The 26,231-nt window shown below is 40.8% G+C and overlaps 1 protein-coding gene across 2 annotated transcripts in view; it reads left to right on the plus strand.

The window, feature by feature from the left end:
• The first annotated feature begins 1,892 nt into the window (after window positions 1–1,892).
• relt (RELT TNF receptor) overlaps window positions 1,893–26,231 on the plus strand; it is a 30,572-nt gene continuing 6,233 nt past the window's right edge. The window contains exons 1-7 of one of the 2 annotated variants that reach the window (XM_042415150.1): window positions 1,893–2,150; window positions 17,749–17,823; window positions 18,023–18,115; window positions 19,986–20,170; window positions 20,567–20,619; window positions 20,783–21,037; window positions 25,738–25,818. In XM_042415150.1, coding sequence (XP_042271084.1) covers window positions 17,782–17,823; window positions 18,023–18,115; window positions 19,986–20,170; window positions 20,567–20,619; window positions 20,783–21,037; window positions 25,738–25,818 — 709 coding nt within the window. In that variant the 5' untranslated portion in view covers window positions 1,893–2,150; window positions 17,749–17,781. Of the gene's footprint in view, window positions 2,151–15,637; window positions 15,929–17,748; window positions 17,824–18,022; window positions 18,116–19,985; window positions 20,171–20,566; window positions 20,620–20,782; window positions 21,038–25,737; window positions 25,819–26,231 lie in introns of those variants that run through there. The other variant, XM_042415151.1, reaches the window with a different exon arrangement.

The following is a 26,231-nucleotide window of genomic DNA, read 5'->3' on the forward strand; positions in this document are numbered from 1 at the left end:
TTCATCTGTGTCTCACTAGAATGACTGATTGATATTGTGACTCATTGACTCGCACTGACTCACTGGTCCAACTCAGCGGAAGAACGTGAGCCAGTGGAAATCTCCATCTACTGATTTCTACATTAATACTATTTTTGCGTGATAATCGTATGTATTCGGAAAGGTCATGTCTTTTTTTATCTTCTATGTCAAGTGTCAAATGCCTGATCCACTCTTAAATCACTCATTTCGTTTGCTAGGCTGCCTTGAAAGTCAGGTTACTCTATAAGGATTAAAAATGTATTCTGTAAACTGTATATACACCCGGATAGCATATGGGTGTGGGTCACTATAGGCAATGATGCAGTACTGCTGGCCTTCTTCTGGGCTGGACAAAATGGATGTGAGCCTGAAATGGCACACATGTAAAATAGCAAATATGGCCCAAATATCCAAAATCAAATGTGGGCCTTTTTTGGTAAAGATGCAGTGCTCTCAGGTATGTGTATTCTGGATGTGGGCCAGTTCTAGTTTATCTGGTTTGTTCTTGGTTGACATATGGCTTGCTAGTGGCCCAGATCTGGGAAACAGGAGCCCAAGTGCCATCGTTCCACACGGTATGTGGGCCAGATGAAAGTGCCGCAAGTGTCGGGTGTGGGCTGGATCTTGGCCACAGCAAATCTGCTATCTGGGCAGTATACTCTGCCCTCAGAGAGGACCAACATTCACTAAATTTTACAACTTTAGTATGACTAACTTTTTTATAACTTAACTAATAATCGAACTACATTTATTCAGAAAACCTCAAAGACATATCATTTAAAAAACATTAAAAACTAAATTTATATACGTACATGTATGCACAATCATATTTTTTTCTCTCTTCTTGACATACATCGCTCTTATGTTTAGGTTTGTTTAATTAGTGTCAAATCTCAATGACTATTAGAGTCGTCAAGAGGCCACCTGTAAATATGACTTTCATACAGTTTCACTGTACAACAATAGGCCACATAAGACATTTTGGCATGTCACAGTATGAAAAGCACAGCTGTAAATACTAAAATTAATGATGGCTGAATTCCATTTAGCTGCTACATGTTCAGGGACCTTGTATTGTGCATGCTGGCTCACACACTGTCACACTGTCATGGCTTGTAGGACACTTGAACAGAGCAGAGCCATCGTTAATGTTATTAGTAACACCTGTGCGTTTCCTACTGCCACAAGCCAGAATGTCTGCTGTGAAAAGGCCTGTCCTAGTTGTGCAGCTGTGCAGTTTTTCTACACACAATTACTCCTGTCATCAAATGGTAGTTGTTGGAGAAATGCACCATGATGATGACAACACCTATAACTGCAAAAATCTATTTAATGCTCCATAAATACATGATGAATCTTTTTTTTATTGTGCATTTTTAAAATCTAGACTCTAGAGTTGATGGAAATACATTTAGAACAGGAAATTGTTAAACAAATTTATGGGTTTTTATGGACAGTAATGTGATTGGCTGTCAGCCCATTTAGACCAAAGGAACAGCCAACCACATAAATGAACCTGCCACATTTGTCTTGATTGACAGCAGAAAGACATTGCTATGAAATAAAATGATAGGCTATTGGGATAAATGGATTTGTGAAAAAGGACATTCCAAAATAAACTCTCCTGGGTTTAAAAAAAAGACCTGCAATAAAGGAAGCAGGATTAAATAACATTTCATTATATGTATCTGTATGTATTCATATGATTATTATTTCATATGGTCTTTTTTTATGTTGGCACTAAAAAGTTTCCGTACACTCGGTCTTTATATTGAGTCTCCATATAAGGAGACCTATAGCTAAAGCCTACTTAACCACCAGTGTCTGCTGGGGAAAGACAACGACCGACAGAGGGGGTTTATGCGCGCGCACACACACACACGCACGGGGGTTTCAGCTTGCAGCGGTGACGCACTGTGAGGTCACAGAGACAGCTCAGTGTTTATGTCTTTTTTTTCACACACTCTGACACACAGAGGAGCGAGAGAGGGGGAACCTCTTTTACCGGCATTGTGGTTTCCATCCATTTCCAAGCGTCTTTTTTAATTACACCTATCAAGCTCAGTCCTCTACTGCTGATGATGCTCGTGTCGGAACACTGATTTCAACCACATTTATTCACCAAACCGGTAAGATCGACAACTTTTTACATGGTATTCACAATCTAAATGGTTGTTGAAGCCGGTAGTTTACTTTTGTCCGTCATTGTCGAGTCGTGTGCGGCTTTTCTCACCGCAAAGCTTGTCCGGCCATAATGACCACTTTTATGCACGCCGGTAATTGACCTGTCTGTAATTTTGGGAATCATTATGCACTTCATGATAACATTGATGATACCGGCAATGTGATGAGGTGACAAAAGTTTGTACTGTTTGTTTCAACGGGCTTTGTGGCAGTCAGTATGTAGTTTAAGCTATATAAATGAACATACATATCTCTCTATATATTGTCTGCCTATATCTGTTCAAGCTTTGCGAGTATTTGATTTATCTGCCATACTAAGCTTTTACTATAGGCTTATAATTTTGCTGTGGTGTTCGTAAAGTGACTAAAATTTAGCATTTATGGATAATTTAAGTTTACAAACTCCTTGCTTTGGTCATTTAACTGATTTTTCTGGTTATTCTGCTACAGGCAAAAGAATACCTGTAATTCTCTCGATTTAATAGGTTTATAAGTATGGGAGCCACTGTGTGTGCGCTGTAATGACAGAGTAGAAGCGCGTGCTTGACGCTCTGCCATGGGTACGTGATGACCTCACTGCCATGGTAGTATGATCCTCCTTCTCTTTCTTTCTCTGTAATTTTAAAGAAGTGAACAGTCCTGGTACTCCAGGAACGAGTCGCCTCCGCATGTAAGGCTGGCTTATAACACATCTGCTTTTAATTCAGTATGAGAGTTGCCTTTCTTTGTCTGTATGTCTGTTAAAGTGGTCTTTGTGCTTTCATTGTGTTGTTTTATGGCTTTTGCTACTTTGATTGTATAGCACTTTGGTCAACTGTTGTTTTTAAATGTGATTTATAAATAAATTTGACTTGACTTATTTTCAGTTACACTGGCAGACTCGGGGTGGAGGGGTGCAAAAGTGGCCTCTAAGGTGCCTCCACAGTAGAGCAAACATCATATAGTGCCCTCTAAGGTGCCCACACAAAGGAGAAAACATACCAAATTTGTATAATTGATGTCTTAGTTATGGGTAAATCAGGCTGAACTAGAGTGCCTCTATATGAGACAATCTGGAATGACGTGCCCTCATGGGTACCCTTTCAGTGGAAGAAAATTTGATAGTGCCCTCTAAAATACCCCTACAAGATGTAATGCAGTGCCCTGTGAGTTGCCTTTGTAATGGGGTGAGCTGTATGGGTGCCTTTCTAGTAAAAAAAAAAAAGTGGAAATGTGCCATTTAGAGTTCCCCTAAGTCTAACATGCAGAAGTGAAGGTGAGAGTTTCAATGAGAGAAAAAAACATGGTGAAGTCCCATGTAGGTGCCCAGTATGGGAGAGAAAACATGGTGAAGTGCCCTTCCAGTGAAGAACATGAAATATTGTGCCCTATAAGATGGAGTAAACTGGCCATTATGGTAGAAATGAATGTATCCTTTATGTGGGCTGACCATTAGGAAAATAAAGCATCCTTAAAAATATGTTGTAGTTGTTGTAGCTGACATTATTCCATTCAGTTGATTTTACTAATCACTAGTTTGCTCAGTCACACCTCTTTGGATTGTTTTTGTCAGTACAGTCTGAGCTGTAACCTTGATGCTACTACAATTTGTGATATATAGGTAATATAGCAATACATAGGCCTGTCTAAAGCTGTATAACATGCTAAACAATATGCTAGATGGACAGTAGCTAGCTAGCTAGATATGTACTTAGCCATCTCTATACTAAATATTTGGTACAAATTGGAAATCAACCTTGTGGTGTGGTGAAATCTTAAAAGGAAATCAGAATGCGTTTACTACCCTTTAGCTTGCATTAACTTGCGCTTGTAGAGAGGGCAATTAGCATTGGATTACTTTATGATTACAAATTGCCAAGAGGTGATAGAAGATTGAAGACAATACAAAGGGATCTGCAAAGTGCAGCTGGAGGCAGCGAGGGAGGAGATGAGAGAGATAATGCTACATTTGCATTAGCAATTAGGGGGATACCCAGTAGAACCTAAACCCCCGCCTACACATGTTTAAGTTCTAAAACTGTATCCTGTCATGAAACTGTTATGAAATCTGGAAGGGAATTTTCTGAGTAAGCCTGCTAACAGACAAAACTCTTCACAATTAATGCTACATTGCCAGTGACAACTGCGTCAGTCAACAAGCATTCTCCAAACTGAAGCTGATCAAGAACCAGCTTAGAAACGGAGGCTCTCAGATCTTCTGCTGTTGTCCATTCAGAGGGACATCCCAACTGACCATAACAAAGTCATTAACATTTACTAACTCATGACCAAAAGAGTTCTCCTTTGATTTCACAAATTTCGCTCCTTGCTTCCCCAACACTTCTCCCTTCCCTGACAAGACCGCTCAAAATGGCTGATTCTCAAAATTTTAATAGTTCCATGTTTTTACTACAGATGTGATGGGAGAAATAAACAGCTAAAACCTTACCCTTTCCCTGTAAATTGTATTAAAGAGATTACTGCAAAATAAATGTTTAAAAAGTAAATCCTTTTTAATACAGAGGTGTTGTTTCCTTATATTCTAAATCACCCTAGTAAATGTTCTTAATTGGGGATGTAGCCTTTTTACCAAACATGCATCATTGTTCTCTGCTGATGGGGCCCGTTGAATGTATCAGGTGCCCTTTATATTTTTTTGCCCCTGCCCCTCAGACGGCCTGAGTCCACCACTGTTATGCATGTAGGAGAACACAATTATCACCAGAATATGCTACATAGAGATAAACTTAGAGAAATAATAATATTATGAAGTGTGAGTCTCACACCCCTGCCTGTCGATTAATCCAGCAGTAATTTTGATAAATTATTAATTGTTTAAGTCATTTTCTCAAGCAAAAATGCCAAACAATTTCTGCTTCCAGTTTGTAAACTGAATATCTTTGGGTTTTAGACAAATTTGAAGACGTTACCTTGGTTGGGCATTTTATTCCCTCACAATTTATTCATAAAATTACTACTAAAAGAGACAAGCCTGACACCATACTGCTATAATCCTGCAAGGTTGTACTGCTGCATAATGAGCCCACCACACTGAGCAATATGGGTAGGCACCCTGGGTATACACACACACACTCTTGCATAAGCATCAAGATGAGACTGTCGTTTTTGGCCGAGGGCTTCCATTGTCCGAGACCAAATTCCTGCACGCTTGTATCAATAAGAGGCTCTCGGCTTCTATCTCACACAACTATACGCACGCACACGCATACACACACACTTCCACCAGAAGAGGGCCATGTACGGCTTCACTGGCTCGTCCCTAAATTCCTGTCATATTATGATGAAGACATTTTATTGAAGAGGGAGTTTATTCAGAAGTACCTTCGTACTCACAGCTGGAGTGAGCAAACAGAGAATGTGATGTGTGTCCTAAGAAAAGCATATTAAATATTTGATATCACCTCTCTTGGTTTGGCCAGTTTGATTCACTTTTGAGCTGGACATTGGCTCTGTGAAGATATAATTTCCTCTTTTACCACAAATGTGGAGTTGGAAGAGAGGCAAAGTGGAGAGGGTTTCATACAAAAGTCTTTCTAAGTTCACAAACTCATTTAAAACCCACTAGTGAACACTTATGCTTTAACTTAGCAGTCAGCAAAGATATTTTTAGTGGATTGTAGCCTGTTTCCTGCAAAGAATGCAATAATAACCCCGTATTTCCTGTATGATAGCACTATAGATACAAAATACAGATACAAGACCAACATATCTAGGTCTTTCTTGAAAATGACATATTTGTAAGTGGACAATGACGTCCCAGAAGCCTTAGCAAATCATTAAATAGACAATTTGTCTATGAAATAAAATGACTATTGGAAAGCTTTTTTGAATAGTTGTGTGTGTGATAGTTGAATAAGCTGCCCAACAGGATCTGTGTGACATTGTATTTGCACAATATCGTCATTGCATTAATAAAGTGAGGTTTAAAGTCCACCGTGCTGTACAAGTGTGTAGATTTTTCTTTTTGGCAGCAAGTAAGAAGACTGACATCTATAATTATACCGCACACACAAACACACACGCCTCAATTAGGTTAGTGCAATAAGAGTGCATGGGTGGATTTACCCTGAGCCATATTTAACCCACATTTTACACTCTGCCCCACCCAAGAAATTTTACTGTACTCTACAAATTCAACATTTTGGAAAGAAGGACTGATGATAAGATGAGAACGGGCTGTAAAGAGAAGAAGAGACAGGCGATGGCGAAAAGATAGCGTGAGGAAGACCGAGGCAGAAGGGGTGATGACAGGAAGACCGAGTCAGCTGTCTTTACAGAAGTGACCATATAGGATTGAATAAGTGTGTATGTTGTAACAGACTAACACACATAAACCTGCTTCACAGCATGCATCAGTGGAGGGATTATCAGGGTAATTTAACAGAGACAGATAAGTTAACAGAGACAGATGCACTGCATCAACTCTATTCGAGTGTGTGTGTGTGTGTATTGAAGGCAAAGCCACAGCTGTGCTTTAATTAGGCCATCAATCCCGCCGTCTGTCTGTCCGTCCGTCTGTCCAACCAGGGTGGTTGGGAAGGCCTCCAGACGGGCCTCCGTCCCCGTGCCACAGCGACCGGCCTGCCTGCTTCCACCAATGTCAGCCAGGAAACTCTGTGCCAAAGAAATTCCCACTGCACTGACCGCAGCTCCTGATCAAAGCTGGCTCAGCTCTCTGCACTCACAGATTGGTGAAGGATCAGATAATTACAGGGGGACCTAGACACAAAAACCCGGAAAGACGTTGGCACAAGCATGCGAACACGCGCACCACTTACTAACACTTTAACATACAGTATATACTTGCACAATCTTAATTATGTGTTGTCTTTCAATGAGAAATCTGCATGAGCAGTGGCAGCACTCCTTGTATATCAGCACTGGACTGAAGTGTAAAGTCTCCTTCTGAGTTTGAGACTTTGCTCCTGTTTTCTCATATTTTCCTGCTTATCTGTTGCACTCTCTCATGATTTTACAGCATGTGAGCAAACTGCAAGTCATGCTGCAAAGGGTTTCCATCGTTTGAGTTCATTCTTTTGAAAGTCAGGATGTCGAAGAGAGTCACTTCCCGGATATCTCAACTCTTTTGTATCTGAACTTTTCAGAGGTCATACATGTTGAAGCGTCATATTTTATCCCCAGCTATTATTTTCATGAGAAAAAAATTCTTTTGGTGTATAAACTACATTTTTGTGTGATATATTACTCCTTGCCTGTGACCAAAGTAGTACCCAGAAAAGAAAGACTATATAATAAGTGAAATATAACAATCTTCATCATACTCAGTGGTGGAATGTATGGTACATTTACTCTGTACTGCACTCACTTTTACTTAACTTGAGTGTTTCCATTTTATGCTACTTTATACTTCTACTCCACTGTAATCTAAATTATTTAATTTACTTTAAACTGATTAAAGTACAGGTAACTACATATTAATGTATCAGTAATAAAGATACAATAATACGCTAATATAATACTGACAGGTGCCATTCTTTCTAATGAGTAGTTTTACTTTTGATACTGTAAGTACATTTTCATTATAATAATTGTTGAATGCAGGACTTTTACATTTACTGGAGTATTCTGGTATTGCTTCTTTGACCTTACTTTCCCCACAGATTACAAATAGTACTGAGTAACTGTATTTGTAACATGGTTTGTACCTCAAGTTTTACTTTTCCTGATATTTGGTTCATTCGGGTCAAAAGCCAGACAGTGGAAATCTTGCCCTGCTCAGCCAGAGTTCATGACCTTTCCCCCTCTGCCCTGTCACTCCCTACTGTGTGCCGTTTAATGACACAAACTTAAAATTAGTAAAAGTTGAAAAAGAGATTGCAGACGTTGGCTTCCCGACGTGCCCAACAGGAAAGACAAATCTGAAAGCGACCACAATCTGCTAGCTGAACTCGCCAGTAACCGATCACTGCTGGCTTTTAGTTGCCAGAGCAAATCACACACCAGCTTGTCCCGGGTCGATCTCTTTGTGACGAGGCACAAGTGAGTGACTGTGCGTGTGTGTGTGTGTGTGTGTGTGTGTGTGTGTGTGTGTGTGTGTGTGTGGGTGTGTGTGTGTGTGTCTGTGTGTGTCTGTGTGTGTTTGTGTGTGTGTGTCATGTTTTGGAGGGGATCCACACAATCCCTCATGTGAGGAGTGCTACAGACGTTCAAAACAACCGCTGAGTAATGACAATGTAGCCAACAAAGCAGGAAATTGAACCTCTCTCGTCTGTAGCAGCACTTTTATAGAGTTATTGAATACAACTCAAAACACAGCATATTTAGACCCATAAATATATGTGTATGTGAGTGTGCGTGTCTGTGGTTGGGGGCAAACTGCAGGGCTGCAAACTACAAACTTGGTTTCTTACTTATCTCCTGATATTACAGTATTATAATCTTTTTTTCCCCTCATTCATAGATAGTTGCATTTTCACAGATGTACAAATGATTACAGTGTAGCCAGGGAGATGTAGATGCACATAGCACACATGGATTTGTTTAACATGTTTCCCCAAGGCCTGGTTAAAATTCCCACCGCCTGTTTTGACCTCCACCTCTGCAAGAAGAAAAATGCCTCTCGGTTTTGGATTTACTGACCCAGTCGTTCATTAAAATACAGTTTTACATCCCTCTGCTGAGCTGAAATAGGCAACGCTGCTCTTTTTTATCAAAGGAAGCCACAAATCTCTAGAGCTTTCGACACCGGCTAGCCTCAGTTAAGGAAAAACAAAAATACTGGCAGGTCCCCACATAGAAACAGGCCATCTACAATTTAGTCTCATGTCAAACAGGTCTTTTCAATACTTTTAATTAAAGTGTTGAAAGTATGTATGAATACAAAAACTCTGTATGAGTCAGAGATGGAAATCATGTTTTCCCTCTCTACTAGACTTTCCAATGACTAAAACAGTAATTAACTAAATCCTTTGCATTTGTTCGACAAATAGAGATGAAATGTTGTGCATGAGTGCTGTTGTTTTTATATGTGTGTGCTTACTTTTATATAGACCTGGCATGTGTGTACAAGCTGTTAATTAACGGTGTTTTAGCATAAGGAGTTGATTTATATCCTCTGTTATGAACGTTGTGATGTAAATGAACATACCAGACTCTCAAAAACACCTTTCGCAATATGGATTTTCCCAGGTTCTGTTTTGGCTGCCTCAAACCCTTGAAAATGAATAAAATTCAAGCAGCCCTTGGGCTCTTGAAGTGGTTTTGTATCCAGCATTGGTTTGTGGTTGACTTCTGGTGGGTTAAAATTATTGCTAATTGTCCTGAAAGGCAGACATCAAAAGGTAAATGAATGAAAAACAAAATGGTCTTAAACTCCTTCACATTTTTTTCAAGGTAACTAAATGACATCTTGAAAAGCAGAGACAGACATACAAGGTCAAGCTTTCATGTCTGCCTCTTATGCAGTTTGACTTTAGAGGGGGAGAGAAGGACGGACAGAGTGGTTGGAAAACATTTTTTTTTGTGGGGATTCTGCCTACACTAAAGTATTTGTGAATTTATGGCTTCCCATAAGATTTGGCATCTGTCTTTGATTAACAAAAGGAAAGTTGCAGTATGATGACCGAGTTGCTGCAGAGACACTGTATTACTATGGTGCTATCACAGAGCTGTAAACACACCTGAACACCTTGCTGTGACTGTCATCTCTCTCCACTCTCTCTGGTCAGTCCATCCCTTGCTCGTTCCAACTGTTTGACGGACAGTAGAGACACAGGAGAGGCCTGTTAGGTTTCTGCTGGTGTACAGTTCCACTGGAAAACGTGACGGCTGACATCACGCCGACCCAAGGACGGAGAGGAGGAATGACGGAGGGCACGCTGACACAAAGAGACAGTGAGAGAAATGCGTCCGCAGACGTGTGGAGAGGCGACACCTGCCCAGCTATCAGACACACTCCCCATAATGATATTGTCTGAGCACCAACGTAGAAAGTGTTGGCGTAAATCAGCATTTCATTTGCTGATAATGGGCACTTCCATTAAGTCAAACAGAGGGTATGGTTGTCCTAATCACGTCGTTGTCCTACACATGCACATTACCTCTTGGTCCATGGAGTGTCTGATGGATAATGGAGTATAATTACCTTAAACCTTTTTTTCGCCTGCTCAGTTCTTTTCTATTGTTTTTCACTCCAAGGGCCGTAAGATAATCTTCATGTGCATCACAACGAGGTGTTCCCCACGCTACGTGGCCCTCTGGGCTTAATAGGTAGCCATTATCGACATGGGAATTTGGTGGTTGACTTTTTTGGTCAGGCCTTTCTACCTCATGACAGAGAGGGCAATCCACGTCTTTTGAAGCGCTTAAATACCGCAGATCTAGCTTGTTTTTTTATGAAAGTACACCAGTAACATTAGCGAAACTCATAGTCCAGAATTAAGCAGGGGCAAGCCATGTGGCGTAACTGAATAGAAAAGAAAATTTGTACAGCTGGAAAGGAAACCAAGGCCATAAGTACCCAACAGATGATTTGCTTTATATGCAGAAGAGGTTTTGTTAAATCTGCAAAAGGGATAAAATCACATTGAACCTACTGTATGTTGTCACTGCCCACTGAAAACTATGTAAAGTTTTGACATAACAGCCTTGTTTAAGCGATGGTGACAATGCATTTTTGAAATAATCCAAAAAGGTTAAAAGGATGAGTCAAAGACAGCAGGATTTAGCAGCTGGTAGAGGAGCAAGATGATGCACAGCTACACCCGCCGAGCAAACAGAAATCTGAAGATTTTTAAACTTAGTAATTGGTTAGAAAAAGGTGATGACTCTATGAACTGTCATCATAATTTATCCCAGTCAAATATTTCAGTGTGAACAACAAGTAAGCAAAATAAAGCTGACATGCTCTGTGGTCAGTCCTTACCCTGCCAAAATATAGTTATATGCATCAGAACTTACATAAATTTTAAAGTGGAGTTTTACTGCGGCTTTGGTAATTGATGGAACAAAATCTGTAAGCGATTTCAGGAAGACAATGTACTGTAAATTATGCTGCTAACATGACATGGCTCCGGACATTTCAACAAACATCCAGTGACAGTAAATATAAAACCATAACTATACTCTAACCCCTCAACAAACCTCATTGAACCACATGACCAACTAGCTCCCCAAAGTCACAGTCTTTCATCATACACCCAACAACATCCCAGCATCCACCTATAGCCACAGATTCCAGGTTTATTATAGTGACTCCCAAATCTCTGCTGTGTTGAGCTCAGTGTAAGCTTGCAGCGATTGATGAAAAAGCCTTATATCAGTTGTTCCAAACTGGTCTAACCTTAGGGTCCAGAGCTGAACACTCAACTGGTTTTACTTAACAAAACGAAGCATAATCGGCTCTGAAATCGCAACTTTTGACAAAGTGGAACAACACGTTTACGTCCAGTAACAACAAAAAAGAACTGTTTGGCGCTGAAAGCTCATTTTTGGAAATAGCCTCGATTTGAAAAACTACTCACCTGGAATAGGCTTCTTTGAGGTGTTTGAGTCCTGGAAAGAAAAGCAATCACACACTTGGTTCTGTACAACAATTGTTAACCAAAGAGTTTGAATGTTACCTCAAATTTACTGGGCTAGGTAGCTAGCTTTGTAGCTAAGCTATTGATGTTTTATACTACCTGGACAGAAAACAAAACACAAGTCTCAAGTGCAACTGTTAATGTGAGAATATTGTTTCAAGACACATCCAATCATCGTGACTCAGCAAATGGCTCATTGTCTGCCATAATATGGCACTAGGATTTGTTTACAGAGCTATGGCTAGTCTTCCAGCTTAAATATGGCAGTAAACATGACTAAAATGTATCTTTGTGCTTGTAGATTTGACACAATTAATGCATCATGGCATTAAGGATAAAACATGTCATCTCATGTCCAACCAGAATCCCGTCTACATGACAAACACGTCTCATTGTTTGGAAGCTAATAAGGTGGGGGCTTGACCCCCCTTTACCCTTGATGTCGACTGCCGCTCAGTCACCTCAAACTGGAAGCCATGGACTTCCACTCATTCTTGTGTTTCCTCTTTTGTGGTTCCTTCCTTCCTTCACAGCTTCATCCAGAAGGATTTCTCAGCTCAGTTGCAGCATGACATCAAGGAGCCAGAAAAAGCTCTCAAACACATAACCTGTGACTCCAGTCCTCGCCCCAAAAACCACTACAGAATAGAATAATGTCCATGTTTTTGTCATGCCATCGCCATTACTTCTTTATTATTGCTATTTTAGGTCCCCTGAACAAAACAGAAAATGTGACTGGTCATCTGATGTTGTCGCCACATGTTATTTGTATGTGACAAACAACAGCACACAGGGTTTTGGGTAATTGCTGTTTTACACGGTTAGGATAAGTCGTCACACTCCTCTTCCCTTCTTTTGAGGTGTTTTTGAGTGTTCATCCTGTTCTGTTGTTTTCCTCCATCCACATAGAATGACGAAGGCATTGCAGATGTCTGTGTCTTTTGGCTTCTTTGTTGTGTATGCTGAGATATTCTGAGAAGTGTTAATATCCAGTTATATCCTGCCATTGCTCCACTGTCTGTCTTTCTTTCTTTCTCTCTCCTTTTCACCCACACATCCATCCAGCACATGGCAGACACAGGCATGAAGCAAAGGAAACATGCAGACAATAGAAAGCAGTTACAGGATTGACAGCTCGGGAGCTGAGCAAACAAGGGTAGAAAGAGCACATGGAAGAAAAGAAAGAGGTCAAGGATGTGAGACGGAAATCTTTTTTTTGTGTGTCTATTCTGTCTGTGTTGAAAGACGTTTTAAAGCAGTGGTTCCCAACCTTTCTAGCTTGTGACCCCTTAAAATGAAGTTATGTCTCCATGTGAACCCTCATTACAGCTTACATGTGTTGGAATGTGAGCTAATTAATCAGAAAAGAGTGGGCTCATCGGGAGGGGGTCCTTAAAGAGACAGGAGCTAAAACAACCTGTTTCAGACAGAGGCTGAACCGAGGGGCTGCATGAAGAGCCAGTATAAGATAAATTATTACTGTAAATCATGCAAAGATATTCCAGAAGAGCCTCAGAATATAAATATGGACCTGTAAATGTGCATGACACGTACCCATAAGGACTAATGTGGACTGCACTATATGCTCCAAGTGACACTTCAGTCACTTCAGTTCATCCTAATAATAACACATAACTTCCTCATGAGCTAGATGAAGCTTATTGTTTCTATCAGAGTACTGATTAGTGAATCAGTTAAACAGGTTAGTAAAAGGCCTGAGGACCAGATTGCAAATAAACATCAAAGGCTTTTGTATCTGGAGAAAGTAGACTTCAATACTCTTTTTCTCAGGTTCAATGAGTTTCACTTCTACTTCATATAGCAGCTGTCGGTATGTGAGCAGTAGTTCATACAATGCAGTCGCTGACTCCGCTGACTCTAGAGAAACATCAAGGAAGCTTACAAGAAAGGGCCATGATGGAGTAAAATAGGATTTGAAGAGATGGATGGGTTTTTGAAGGACAAGTGTGGGCACGGGGGTGGTCACGTGCCCGCAGGGCCATTGGAAGTCCCACGTGTGGCGGTCGCTTCTGCTGTGGGTTTGTGGGGAAAACCACAGACAAACTGGATTTAAATCACACGCAGAGAATGCTGGCTTGGATGGCCTGGCTGTGAACGGTTGACTTCTGAGGGCAGTGGTCAGGCAGCAGGCACATCTCCAGCGTCTTTTTTGGACATGCTTTCATATGCATTTTATATTTCAAAGACTTTTTAACTATGAGCTGCTCTTGCTTTACACGTGCTGATCTTTACCTCAATGGTCATTGAGTTAAAAGAGTTAAAGAACAGTGCTAGTTGCGCGTTTCAAGAATGATTTGTGAATTTTGCAGACTGTACGTCGATAATTAGTTCAATAATAATCCATCCAAAAAGGAAAGACATAGCAACCATTTAATAATACATGGTGGGGAAATAAAGGTCAAATGTGAAATCTGTGATGTGTCATTGGTTTTCAAGACGTTGCGTGCGCTTCAAATCTTGTTTTACTGTAACTCACACCGACTTACTGTCCTGTGTTAAACTCTTAATCCAATCAACATTGCGTTTTTGTACAAAGATGAGATGAGATGAGATGAGATGGGATTTTAAGCACTCGACCCTCGATGCACCAGCCTCACCTTGCTCTCCACTTACAGTATGCAACAGTTTGATTCATGGACGCTGGTTTCAGTGGCTGCACTTCTAGAGGTCAACTGAGGTTCTGTGCGGAAAGCCAACATTCCTCAACCCCTCTAACCACGTCCAATTTGTTACTTGACACTTTCCAAAATAAGAAATAGTTAATTGTAGGTCCCATTTTTGTTTTGCTCTCTCTATCATTGTCGTTTTATTGATAGTTTTTTCCTTTTTTTTTTTCCAGCTGTGTGTGATTGCACGTGCGTGTATGTGCGCGAGGGTGTGTGTGTGTGTCTTTAAGTGTATATGGATGTGCATGTGTGTGACTTGTAATTAGCCTCCTACACTGGTCTGTATGGCATTTTAACAAATGCTTCTATATATATCATGCTATCAGGCTGAAGTTTTTAGCAATCTCACTCCCTGCCACTTTCTCCTCTTCCCAGCCCTCCCTCTCTCTCTCTTCCTCCTCCACAGTTTCATCGCCCCCATGTTGTTTTTTCAAACTAGTGGTTTTTCTGTCCTTGCTCTATCGTTCGCTTCCTCCCTGAAATTATACTTCAGAAGCCTGTCATTGGCATCAGGGCCTTGCCGGACCAAAATCATAAACTCGTTACATTTTTTATTTTCTTGTTTGTATAAGGCACAGCTTGGTGTTGGCTGGATGTGACGGCATTCCAGATGTATTTGTGTGTGTGTGTGTGTGTGTGTGTGTGTTTGCCTTCACAAACATATACCTGTATAAAGTAATCTACTCATATTTTCTACACAAGACCGTGGTAAGGGCACGCTATCTTACTCACACACACTGCACTGACATGCCACAGATATGCTGAATAGGTGTATGTGCTGTGTGTCTATGTGTGTTTGTGCTTACCACACATAGCAAGAGAATGAATGGGTTTGAGTGGAGAAGTGTCACTTTGCTGGCTAACTAATGTTTAAAACATTATGTTTAGCTGCGTGGTCAAAGGTGAAGAGGTGCCTTAAAAGTGGCCAACTGGCCTCACCCTTCACAGACATATACCACACACACACACACAAACACACAAACACACAAACACACACAAACACACACACACACACACACACACACACACACACACACACACACACACACACACACACACTGTTTTAGTGATAGAAGGGGCATGTCCTAAAGACGTCAGGGGTGTGTCTGTGGTCAGAATGACAGTATAAGACACAGGCAGGTACACTCAATTCTCCCATTCTGCTACACAGACTTGTGAGTTTTGTCTCACTTCTCTGACTTTTTGAGTTGAATTTTAACTCAAACTCATACTTCTATATAGAATTTCTGATTTTTAATCTTAATTTTCTAGTTGTTAAGTCCCGGTCCTACAGTTGAGCTGAGTTGAACTAGTTGAACTACTTCTCCAAGTAGCGTCAAAAACAACTTTTATCAAGTGTTTGTGTTGTTCTGAAACACTTGTAAGAAAGTTAGAACATATTAGAGTTTGGTCCCGACTCAGCATTTGTCGCAGTACACGCAGCATCCTCGCTGAGTTGCCACGGCAACTGCGTCAGTCAGCTACAAATCTGGGGTAAGAATGCTACTCACTCTTTCCTCTCTCTTTTCACGGTTGGTCTCTCTCCAACCTTTTCCCCTCTTCCCTTCTTCCCTTTTCCTCTCTTTTCCTCTACTTCTTCTCGTCAACTATTCTATTTGCACTTCTCACTTCTCCTTAGTCTTGTTTTTTAAACTTTCCTCAGATGTCTCAATACTCCACTGCATTCTCTTAGCGTCTCATTCTCTCGAGAGATCTATTTTCTCTTCTTCCTTTAATCCTTCTTTAATTTATGTCATTTCATTCCTTCTCCCCTCTTCTGTATTGTTTAACATACTCAAAATGCCACTTATATATTTTTGTTTTGGTCAGTGGCTGTTTTATAATCCTATTTGGGGTGAACCAATCTGTCAGTCACATTCTTGTCTCCTGAGAGAATAGTACACAAAAGGAAGAAAGAACAGTCTCAACATCATGTTGTCAATCTTTGGCATACTCAGCAGCCCTCAGTCATTACTCGGCACAGTGTGAGAAGTGCTGCTAACATGATGTTATTTAAGATTTTGGGTAGTCTATTTCAGGTAATGCATTTATTTCTCTCAAATATTCTAAGGTTCAATTGATGTGTCATCCTTTAGAACTGCTGTCATGTGTTTAATTCAGCTACAGATCTGCAGCTGGAGCAAATGAATAAGGTCAGCGTAAAGGTTCAGATTGGTGGAATTATGTGTTATTCAGTGTCACTGCGGTGGATGATTTCTGTCACTGGAATTAAATCTTAGTCCTCTGTTTGTTGTGTGGCCACCATGCTGACTGCTGTGCTCTGCTGCCTATTTAATATGAAAAAATATGATATTAATCATGTTGATACAACATAACTTCAACATAACTGTAGCCTCTAGAAGCTAAACGTCTCAAAAGTCATGTTGGTCCATCAAGTTATAAAGACACATTAAGAAAAGGCAGCAATGAATGGCCTGCCAGCCTTGTGTGTGCATGAATATGCATGCATCTGTGTGTGTGTGTCTAGGGAGAGATGTTGTTCTAATTTAGCTGTTGTCAAAAATTTTCTATCTGCACATTGCTAAGTTTAGAAATGACAACACTGTTTTGCTGTTGTAGAATATAATAACTTGTGGCACACAGATCTTAACATATTGGCGTATGACCCATCAATGTAGACAGTAGTTCTGGTTGAGCTTTTAGCTTGTATTTGATTTCCGATCAAATCGAAGAATCAAACAAAAACACATTGTTCATGACTTTTGTCCTCTCTTTCTTGGTGTCACATGCCAAGTGTTGAGAAAGTCAGCATGTGTTGGCAAACGAATGCGTTGCAGCATGAATAATTGCTTTAAATGTGTATGTGTGCGTCCCCGAAATCTCAAAAATAGCCGAAGAAAAGCCCTCGTTCATTCTCTCGTGTCCATAAAAAGAACTTGATTCATGTTAAATGTTATTTACAGCACTTACAAATGCTCCTTACCTCCCTGTCACTCCGGTCACTGTGCTCTGGATAAGTCGCAAAAAATGAGTCAGGTGTTTTTTGGCCATATGAGTGTGTGTGTGAGTGTGCATGCTTATGAGTATATCTGTGACAGACTGTTGGCTTTACATATGTTATAATGTCATCAGTGATGTTGTGTTATGCTGTTATGATGTCTCATCTGTTGACCTGACTAGAAAGAAAAAGTTTCATGGCACTTCAGTGAAGAAATTGTATTAAGGAAAAGTGTCAAAAAGGCAGAGTTGCTGTAACTGAAGTGATAATATTAAATATTAATGTATATAACATTAATAAATCCTTATGTATATGTGGGCCTGACCATATTTTTAAACCCTCCTCTCTCCTGCAGATCATATGTACATAGAAGAATACATTGAAGAAGATGAGGAACCACCTTTGCTGCTCAGCTCTCGTCCTTCTCACGGTAAATATGTGCATATGTATGTGTGTGTTTATGCTAGGTGTGTTCCTCTCTGAGCATAACATTCAATTTTGCTCTTTATAAATGGCATGTACATTATGATTTAGAAAGACAATTTCAGCGCAACCTCCAGTGACTCATAAACTTGTGTGTGTGTGTGTGTGTGTGTGTGTGTATGTGTGTGTGTATTTGTGTCTTCCAGGTGTTTGGCTGTGGTGGGACTGCAGCAGTGCAGTGTCGGTGGGGAAAAGGGTGTGTGTGTCTGCAATGCCCTGCTGGCCAGGAGCCCTCCAAGGTGAGACAGAGGACCAGAGAGTCAGTTGCATAAACTGATGGTTAATGTTAGGGATGCACAATATTGAATTTTTCGCCGATATCCGATATGTCGATATTTCCAAATCACTGTGGCCAATTGCCGATGCCGATACCGATACCGATATATGCGCCTATACCGATATATGTACATATTTTTTTCCAGATGGCTGAGGAGACTATTATGCATGCAAGCATAGATTGTACTAAGTATGATCAAGAAAGACAATATATGAAGGAACAATTTAGGAAGCCTTAAAACTTTAATGAACCTGCAAAGTGGGTGGAGCAGTAGAGTTTTCATTGAGTTCAGTAGACAGACAGGATTAATGTGTTGGATCTCTGGTCCACCCTCCAGAGCAGAAGGTGGCGGTAATGCACCCAATACGCTGGTTGCCAACTGCTATTATAAACCAAAAAGTTGTTTTTTTCCAAACAGAGTGGTACATCCTATCAGCCGAGGTGTTTCCTATCTGTGCAGCCGAACGTAGCAGCTGCCATGGATGTATAATACGAGCTCTTATAATACATCCCTGGCAGCTCCTTGACAGACTGTTTCTCCCTGACAGTTCCAGTGCTTCCTCCGCAGGCTCCACTTCACTTAAGCTGCCCGTCAGACCCGCTGCTTCTTCCCACTTTAACCTGAATAACTCGGCTCGGTGCTCTGGTTGGATCCACATGGAGAGCCAGGGCTAACGTTAGCTGAGAGGCTAGCGGAGCGTTAGCTGCAGCATGGCCGAAGGGAAGCACAGCCAGCTAGCTTCTGCTAGCCTCCCAGCTAACGTTAGCCCCGGCTCTCCATGTGGATCAAACCAGAGCACTGAGCCGAGTTTGTTATTCAAGTTAAAGTGGGAAGAAGCAGCGGGTTTAACAGGCAGTTTGAGTTAAGTGGAGCCTGCGGAGGAAGCACCGGGACCGTCAGGAAGAAACAGTCCGTGGAGGGAAGAATAGTCAGGTGGTGGAGGTGATGGCAACAAATCGGCCTCTCATAATTGGCAGAAATGGTCGATGCCGATATTTCATTTTAGAGCTTTTATCGGCCGATACCGATGACGTGCCGATAATATTGTGCATCCCTAGTTAATGTGATGAAGTTCTCTCTGAATGTGATACTGTTAAATGTAATTAAAATCTGTTGAAATTAAAGATTATCACGTGTCTTAAAGATGTTTTTTCCCCTCATTACATGCTTTTACTGCACATACTGTACTTAAGTTGCTAGTTTTCTTCAGTACTCTTCAAGATATACAAAAAACTAGAGGAGCACTGGTATTTGCATTGACCAAATCCTTTGCTGTACACTCCCTGTTTTTTATCACCTAGAACCCAAAATCTTTTTCCCACGACTCTATGTATGTGTACAAATATTTAATTTTAGCTACTTTCCAAAGATCTAGGGTATATTTTTGAGTGTCATCTTGAATGGAACTCTTCTGTTAACGTATAATTTATGTGTTGGGTCACCACAGATAACATAAATCAAGTTATTTACTTCCATAAATCACTGTTTAATATTGGCAAACATGTTTAACATTGCTTTTTATCCAAGGGGAATTTTTCTCAAGGTGTGTTACACTTTTCTTTGTTGGAGGTTATATTTATACAGTTGTGGTAGATCACCTGCTGTTACTGATAAAACACAACTACTGTATATCAGTATAATTTACCTCTCTTTAACAGTCTGTTATTTTTGTGAAGATAAAAAGATTATATCATTGTTTTGATGCCAGTTAACAAAGAGCCTCGGGACTTCTAATTAAAAGCTGTTTGTTCTTTGACTCTTAACTCTTTGGCAACATCAGAGGGATGATTCCTTTTGTGCTTGAGATTATAAGTGTTTTCCGTCTTTCCAGTCCTGTGGGCAGATCCAAAGTCCAGCAGAGGAAGTGCAATGCCGGTCGTGTCCGACAGGAACCTTTTCCGATTCATTCAACTCTGAACTTTGCCGCCCGCACGCCTCCTGCAAGATCCTCAGCAGAAATGTAGCAACCCCTGGCACTGTGACCTCTGACGCTGTCTGTGGAGACTGTCTGCCTGGGTAAGAAGTACCCGTCTCACTATCTTTCTTACTTTGTTGACAGTCCACCTGTCTGTCTGTTCATCCGCTGACAGTTCATTCAGACTGTAGGTTTGACATTTAAAAGTGCTTTGCTTGAACTTGTACCTCGTGAACTTTTATTTGTTTTAAATTAAGTTCTGTCGTTTCCTCTGTGTCGAGAAAACACCCGGACTCACATGCAGATGCATGCATACAAACACACACGCACGAACACACAATACGTCATTCACCACAATGGGCAGGCAGCATCAAGCACCATAATATGCCCAAGGCTAAAACCGCCTAGTCATTCTTTTATTGTACAAAGGTCACTTTTCTCTCTCTGTCCATCTCTCTAATTATGCTTTTTTCTCATATTTCTTTTTCCATTTGCAGGTTTCACTTCACTGCCACAGGAGATATTTCTACCCAAAATCCCTGTGTGAAAAGTAAGCATGCTGCATGTTTCTGTATTTCTTGAAAATGTGGTTGCCCTCATATGATGCACATCCATCATTCAATGCCCAGTCTCATAATTTGTTCTTTCTGGACATAAGACCATGATTGTGCTCTCTCTGTAATCTAATTTTCCTCCTTTTTCTTTTTTTTTAGCATCTTCGCACGTCAGAACAGTCCGCACGGTGGGTAAAGGTCCATCTAGCGGTGCAGGAGGACCAGTCAACGGCACAGTCGTGCGCAGCGCTGAGGAGAAGACGGCAGAGTACGCTGTATTTGCTTTGGTGCCCATCTTCTGCGTGATGGGCCTGCTGGGTATCCTCATCTGCAACATCCTGAAGAAGAAGGGATACCGCTGCAGTGCTGACAAGGAGGGAGGAGATGAAGAGACCGCCACACCACAGAAAGAAGGTGAGAGAGAGATGAGATGACTGAAATTGGGGGAAAAAGACAAAGGTACAGATAAAAGGAATAAGAAAGGAAATGAAAGGAGAGAAGAAAAAGTTAGAAAAGACAGCAAAATATGAAAAGTGGCATGGAGAGTGATTTCTTAAACTAGCATTTATGCTCACGTTGTTGTTACGTTCTGTATACAAGCGTCTATAAAAACGCCAAATTAGCACACGCACATGCACATGATGTGGTCAAGTGTCAGGAGTCGGTGCAAAGCCAAGCCGAACCCAGAGGGCAGTGTCTTTGTGTGCAGCCACAGTCCATATATCTCTGTGATGTGACTGCACGCAATCTTACATGTGAGGCTTTTTAAAAAAAAAAAAAATCTCTGCTGTTTTGAACTTTGACCCTCACTAGGGTCATTACATGTCACGCCTGCTGTGTTTTTCTAAGCACACACTGTTATTCTTGTAATTGTCCTATTTGAAAAGGGGGGGGGGAACGCATTCCCATCAACTCATTTGCCTTACTGATGTCAGAACGAAACTGACTCAGGTCAACACAGAAAGAAGTATAAAGGGAGATGGAGAGGGCAGAAGAAGAAAGAGAGACAGAGTGAAGGGGGTGGTGTTGACTGAAAGAGAGAAATAGAAAACCAAAGAGAGTTTAGAAAGACATACACAGAGGGATCAAGCAATAACACAAGCGTTGATTTACCACACCCGTTCTCTGTGGTTTGCACAGTCCGAGTAATATGAGTGGTCTTTGTAACAGTGTTAGCAAGATTGAGAACTCAGAGAACTCCTCATAGACCCAAAGTACTTATTATTTTTTCACCCTGTGACCTGAAAGGAAAATATTTTTCTCTCTTTGAGAGCAGAAATCTGTTCTTGTAAGGTGACAGCTCACCAGTGGCAATCCTAACACCTGGTTTGATCTAGATGGTGAAGGAGAAACAATAGATTGTGTTTGTATAGACCAACATTGACATTTACATAATGAGAGGGGTACACCCATATTTCTTTTATGCTGCTATTGTACTTGATGTACCGTGCCTGTCTGGTTCTCAGGCTTGTTTAGCAGGTGCAGTAAAAACCCTCAGGTCACATGAGGTTCATTATCTACTGTAGCATTTATTAGAAATGTCTTTTTAAAACTGAGACACAATGAAGAGCTGAAGACCCAGTCAATTTCCACATAAAACATGCATGAATTTACAGCTGTATAAAGTGTAAAAAAAAAAAGAAAAAAAGTGCTTGTTTGTTTCTGCTACACTCTAAAAATATACGTACTGTTTTAACCAGGTATTACCTCACTGTTGCACACTTTTATGCAGGGGGTCTGTGTGTTAATCAGCTTCGCTCCACAGTAGCAGACAGGCAGCGTACATGACTGGCAGTTACTGTCATTTAGTGCGTAAGCATAAACAGATTTAAAGGCTAAGCTGGCTTTTCCCTCACTCACCTGATGGTGCAAGGCTCAGAGGAAAGCTGTGTGACATCTGTACGTGCTGCCAGGCTTTTCTACAAAGACATCAGGAGCGTCAGAGCACAGCTGCTACCTCAGCAGACCTTTCAACAGCATGTCAAGAAACTGTTTATGTTGGAAAACCTGCTGCCTTGTATAGCTCACTGTATCTGAAACTAAAATTGTTGTTACTTTTTTGCAGAAGCGAGCATCAAATTATCTATCAAATTATATATTATATTAACTAAGCAAAAAGATACTATTTATGGCATCTAAAAGTGTCAGTCTTACTGTTCTACTTGGAATTGGTCTATATAATAAAATCACAAAAAGGTCAGTTGCACTAACAGTTTAATTTTCAGTATTGCAAGAAACAAGAACTTACCCCATGCCCCATTAAACATACCTGCAGCTTCAAATAATTGCATAGAACACTATGAAACCTAATGTGAGGTCTTGTTTTATCTTTATTTACTTTGAATTTCAATTAAACTCAATTACACTTAAGTTACATACTATTCATATAGGTTTCTTGGTACCATGGACTAACTGAGGACCTCCACAGTGATTTGGTCAGTGTTGTTGATTACAGGGAGAGCAGGACTCAGCATCCATACCTTACATCTCAGCTTCAACCACCAGTTTAATTTTTGTCTTTTATACTTCTTGGTGCATAAGCCAAACATGAGAGCTTTATTTTTGTGTCATCAAGCCCTAAAAGATCCAGGACAAACAGATATGTGTGCATGCATGTATTTATAAAGATTTCATGCACCTGTGATGACAGACAGAAGTCATAGCAGCAGTCTCTCTGCCAAAGATCTCTGTTGCCGTGGTCTCTTCCTCTCCAAGAGCTTTGTTGTGAAACTTAACCTGTCCCCGTACCAAAGGGAAACTCCCTGAGCCCCCATCCCCCTTCAGCTCTCTTTATCTGTCCTTCTACTCTCCATTCATACGATTTCTTGGCTCTCTAACTCCCCTCCCCTTCTCATTTGAACATGACACTATCCATCCATCTCTCCTTTCCCAGCCAGATCAATAATTCAATTAGGTTCTCACTTCATGGTTTTTGGTTCCTCTTTCTCTGACTCCTCTCATTTTCTCTGTTGTGGTCTGTTATCAGTCCTCTTTTCTTCTACTCTCGTCTCTTCCTCTCTCTTCACCTCTGCTCTGGCAGTTTCTAGAGCATGTTAATGTTTTCTGTGGTAGAAATTCCTTTCCATATAACTCATCTACTTATAAACTGTCCATTCAAAGCAGGCAACTGCAAGTGGAGTGATTCAAGGACATCTTATCACTTTCTTCACTCTCACCCCCTCTCTGTCTCTCTTCCTGCATAGCTCTGAGGACAAATCATGTAGTGCGGCAGAGATAAGCAGCAAGTATGTACGTGTGAGTGAGACAGATAAAGGACAAGAGAGGAGACCATAAGTATGATGTGAGAAGTTAGTAAAGAAGATGGAAAAGTGGATTAAGTGAGGAAGTAAAATAAAGAATAAAATAATGATGAGGTGGTAGTAGAAGGATTTGGATGCTGCACTGGAAAACTTGATCTCTCTCCCTCTCCTGTTGTTATGTAACTATCCTTGTTGCAGTGGACTATCTGTCCGCTGTAAGGGGTAAGGTTAGGTGTAAAATTCTGACTCCAGCACTTTCCTCATCATCTCCAGTCAGGGGGAACACCCGTGGGGATGAATTACAACGAGGCCAGGCTTAGCTTGACAAGGCAAAAATAAGACTCTGCACTGGTAACTTTGACTCAGACGGTGCGGAGCTGCAGAGAGGGAATATTTTTGACTTACTGAAAAGCATAGTGACAAGAAAGCTGAAGGAACAAAACAGAAAGGGTGAACCCGAGGTTGATACACGATAAATGTGGTGAGCTGCAGTCAGATCTGCAACTTTCTGTTTATGCAGCGTTAAGCTCAGCATGCGCAACCACAAGGGCGCCACAAAGGTAGTTATGTTGCTGCAGTTTTCAGTTTAAGCCTCGTTGGCTCCACAGTACTGCTGCATTTAAACTTTGGGGGCCACTAATTTTTAAATTCTGAGGCTCAAACCTCAAAGCTCAAACAAAAACACATGTGAAAACAGGATGACGGATCAGTGACTTGAAGTGGCCGATACTTAAACATTAAACAAAATGCGTCTGGCTTGGGTGAAGAAGAGAATGAGCGCCACACCGTGAAATGGATGCCATTACCCTCACATAGCAACAGCCACTGTGGAGACAGAGCTATTGTTATGGCCTAACAACAGCCTAACACCACTTATGCAAGAAAGACAGAAATACACATACATACACACATATAGACACGAATGTAGCTGCACAGTCACATTTTGCTCTTTAACACATAGATACACCACAGTCACCTGACATTGGAGGTCTGGTACATCACACCACACACATATACACACATACACAGAGCCCTGTGCGCTTCAACAGTGCTGAATGGATCGCTGAGTGAGCTATTCTGGACCCCCCTCGCCCTCATCGCTCCCCTCTCTGCTGCCTCACTCTGCTATTATGGGATGGTCTGGGGGGGTAGAGGGCGGGGGTAGGGGCGGTTGCTATGGAGGCACATCTATTCTATGCTGTTCAGTCATTCACGTCCATCCTTATCAGTACCATCGTGCACTGAGGCGCAATATCCCAGCGGTGACATGCACCGTGTGAACTGTGCTAGCTCTGGAAGTTGGACAATGTATCTGCTTATTTAGTCTCTATATGACAGCGGTGAATGAAGCTGTTGTGATTTAAAGTGAACTCATCAGGATGAACATACACTGAAATATAAAATTAGTATAGTGTACATTAACAGTTGTGTTTGAATTTATGCACATTCAGTGGAAATACAAGCCAACATATTGACGTTTTTCTTCAAGTGTATATATATTCCAAAATATGATGACATAACATTTTCTACCATTAAGATATGGTGACAAAACAATGTTAACTCAAAGTCCTCTTACTAGCTTTCCTGCTGATTTCAACTACATCTCATGGTCTTCATCAGTATCTCAGTTTATATGGAAAATACAAATCCTTTTTACAGTATGTAAAAATTGGTATACTGTATAATATCCTGCAAGTATATGTAATACATATTAAGATGACACTACTCTGGTATTTTGTTATTCATATGTAATTACACAAAATACTATATATCAGGTGATAAACAGTATTATAAACTGTCTGTCTGCTGATAAATGGTCATTTTCTCTATCTCTGTCTCTTATGCTTGCTTTAGGTAACGGTTGTCCCTACATATCTGACGACCTGAATGAAGACACCATCAGTGTTCTGGTCCGCCTCATTACAGAGAAGAAAGGTAGGTGTTAAGCAAATGCTAGCAGTGATGTCACTTACAAGTGAGTGGTCAGAGCCACTTCATCTCTTGTGGCATTATAGGGAAACATGAGAACACAGTGTCATCGCTGTACGTCACACGCAGCCAAAGACATGTCTGCAAACTCAGACTGTCCTTTTCTTATTTCCATCTCAGATTGATAGCTTTTATTAGAAATGGGGATGTGGAGGGAAAGGTGAACCATAGTGAGTTCAACCTCCCACCTGCTAACACTGCAAAACGTTTCCAATTTGTCTTCATGTATCACAAAGCAATGCCTATACACGTAATGATCTCAATGTATCTTAAACTTTCCCTGAGGAAGTTAAACTTTCCACTCAATCACCAGTAAGCACAAAGATGAATGTTATATATAAACTTCTATATGGTCTAAA

This window comes from Thunnus maccoyii, chromosome 6 (assembly GCF_910596095.1).
Source record: "Thunnus maccoyii chromosome 6, fThuMac1.1, whole genome shotgun sequence".
In the NCBI taxonomy this organism is placed as follows: domain Eukaryota; kingdom Metazoa; phylum Chordata; class Actinopteri; order Scombriformes; family Scombridae; genus Thunnus; species Thunnus maccoyii.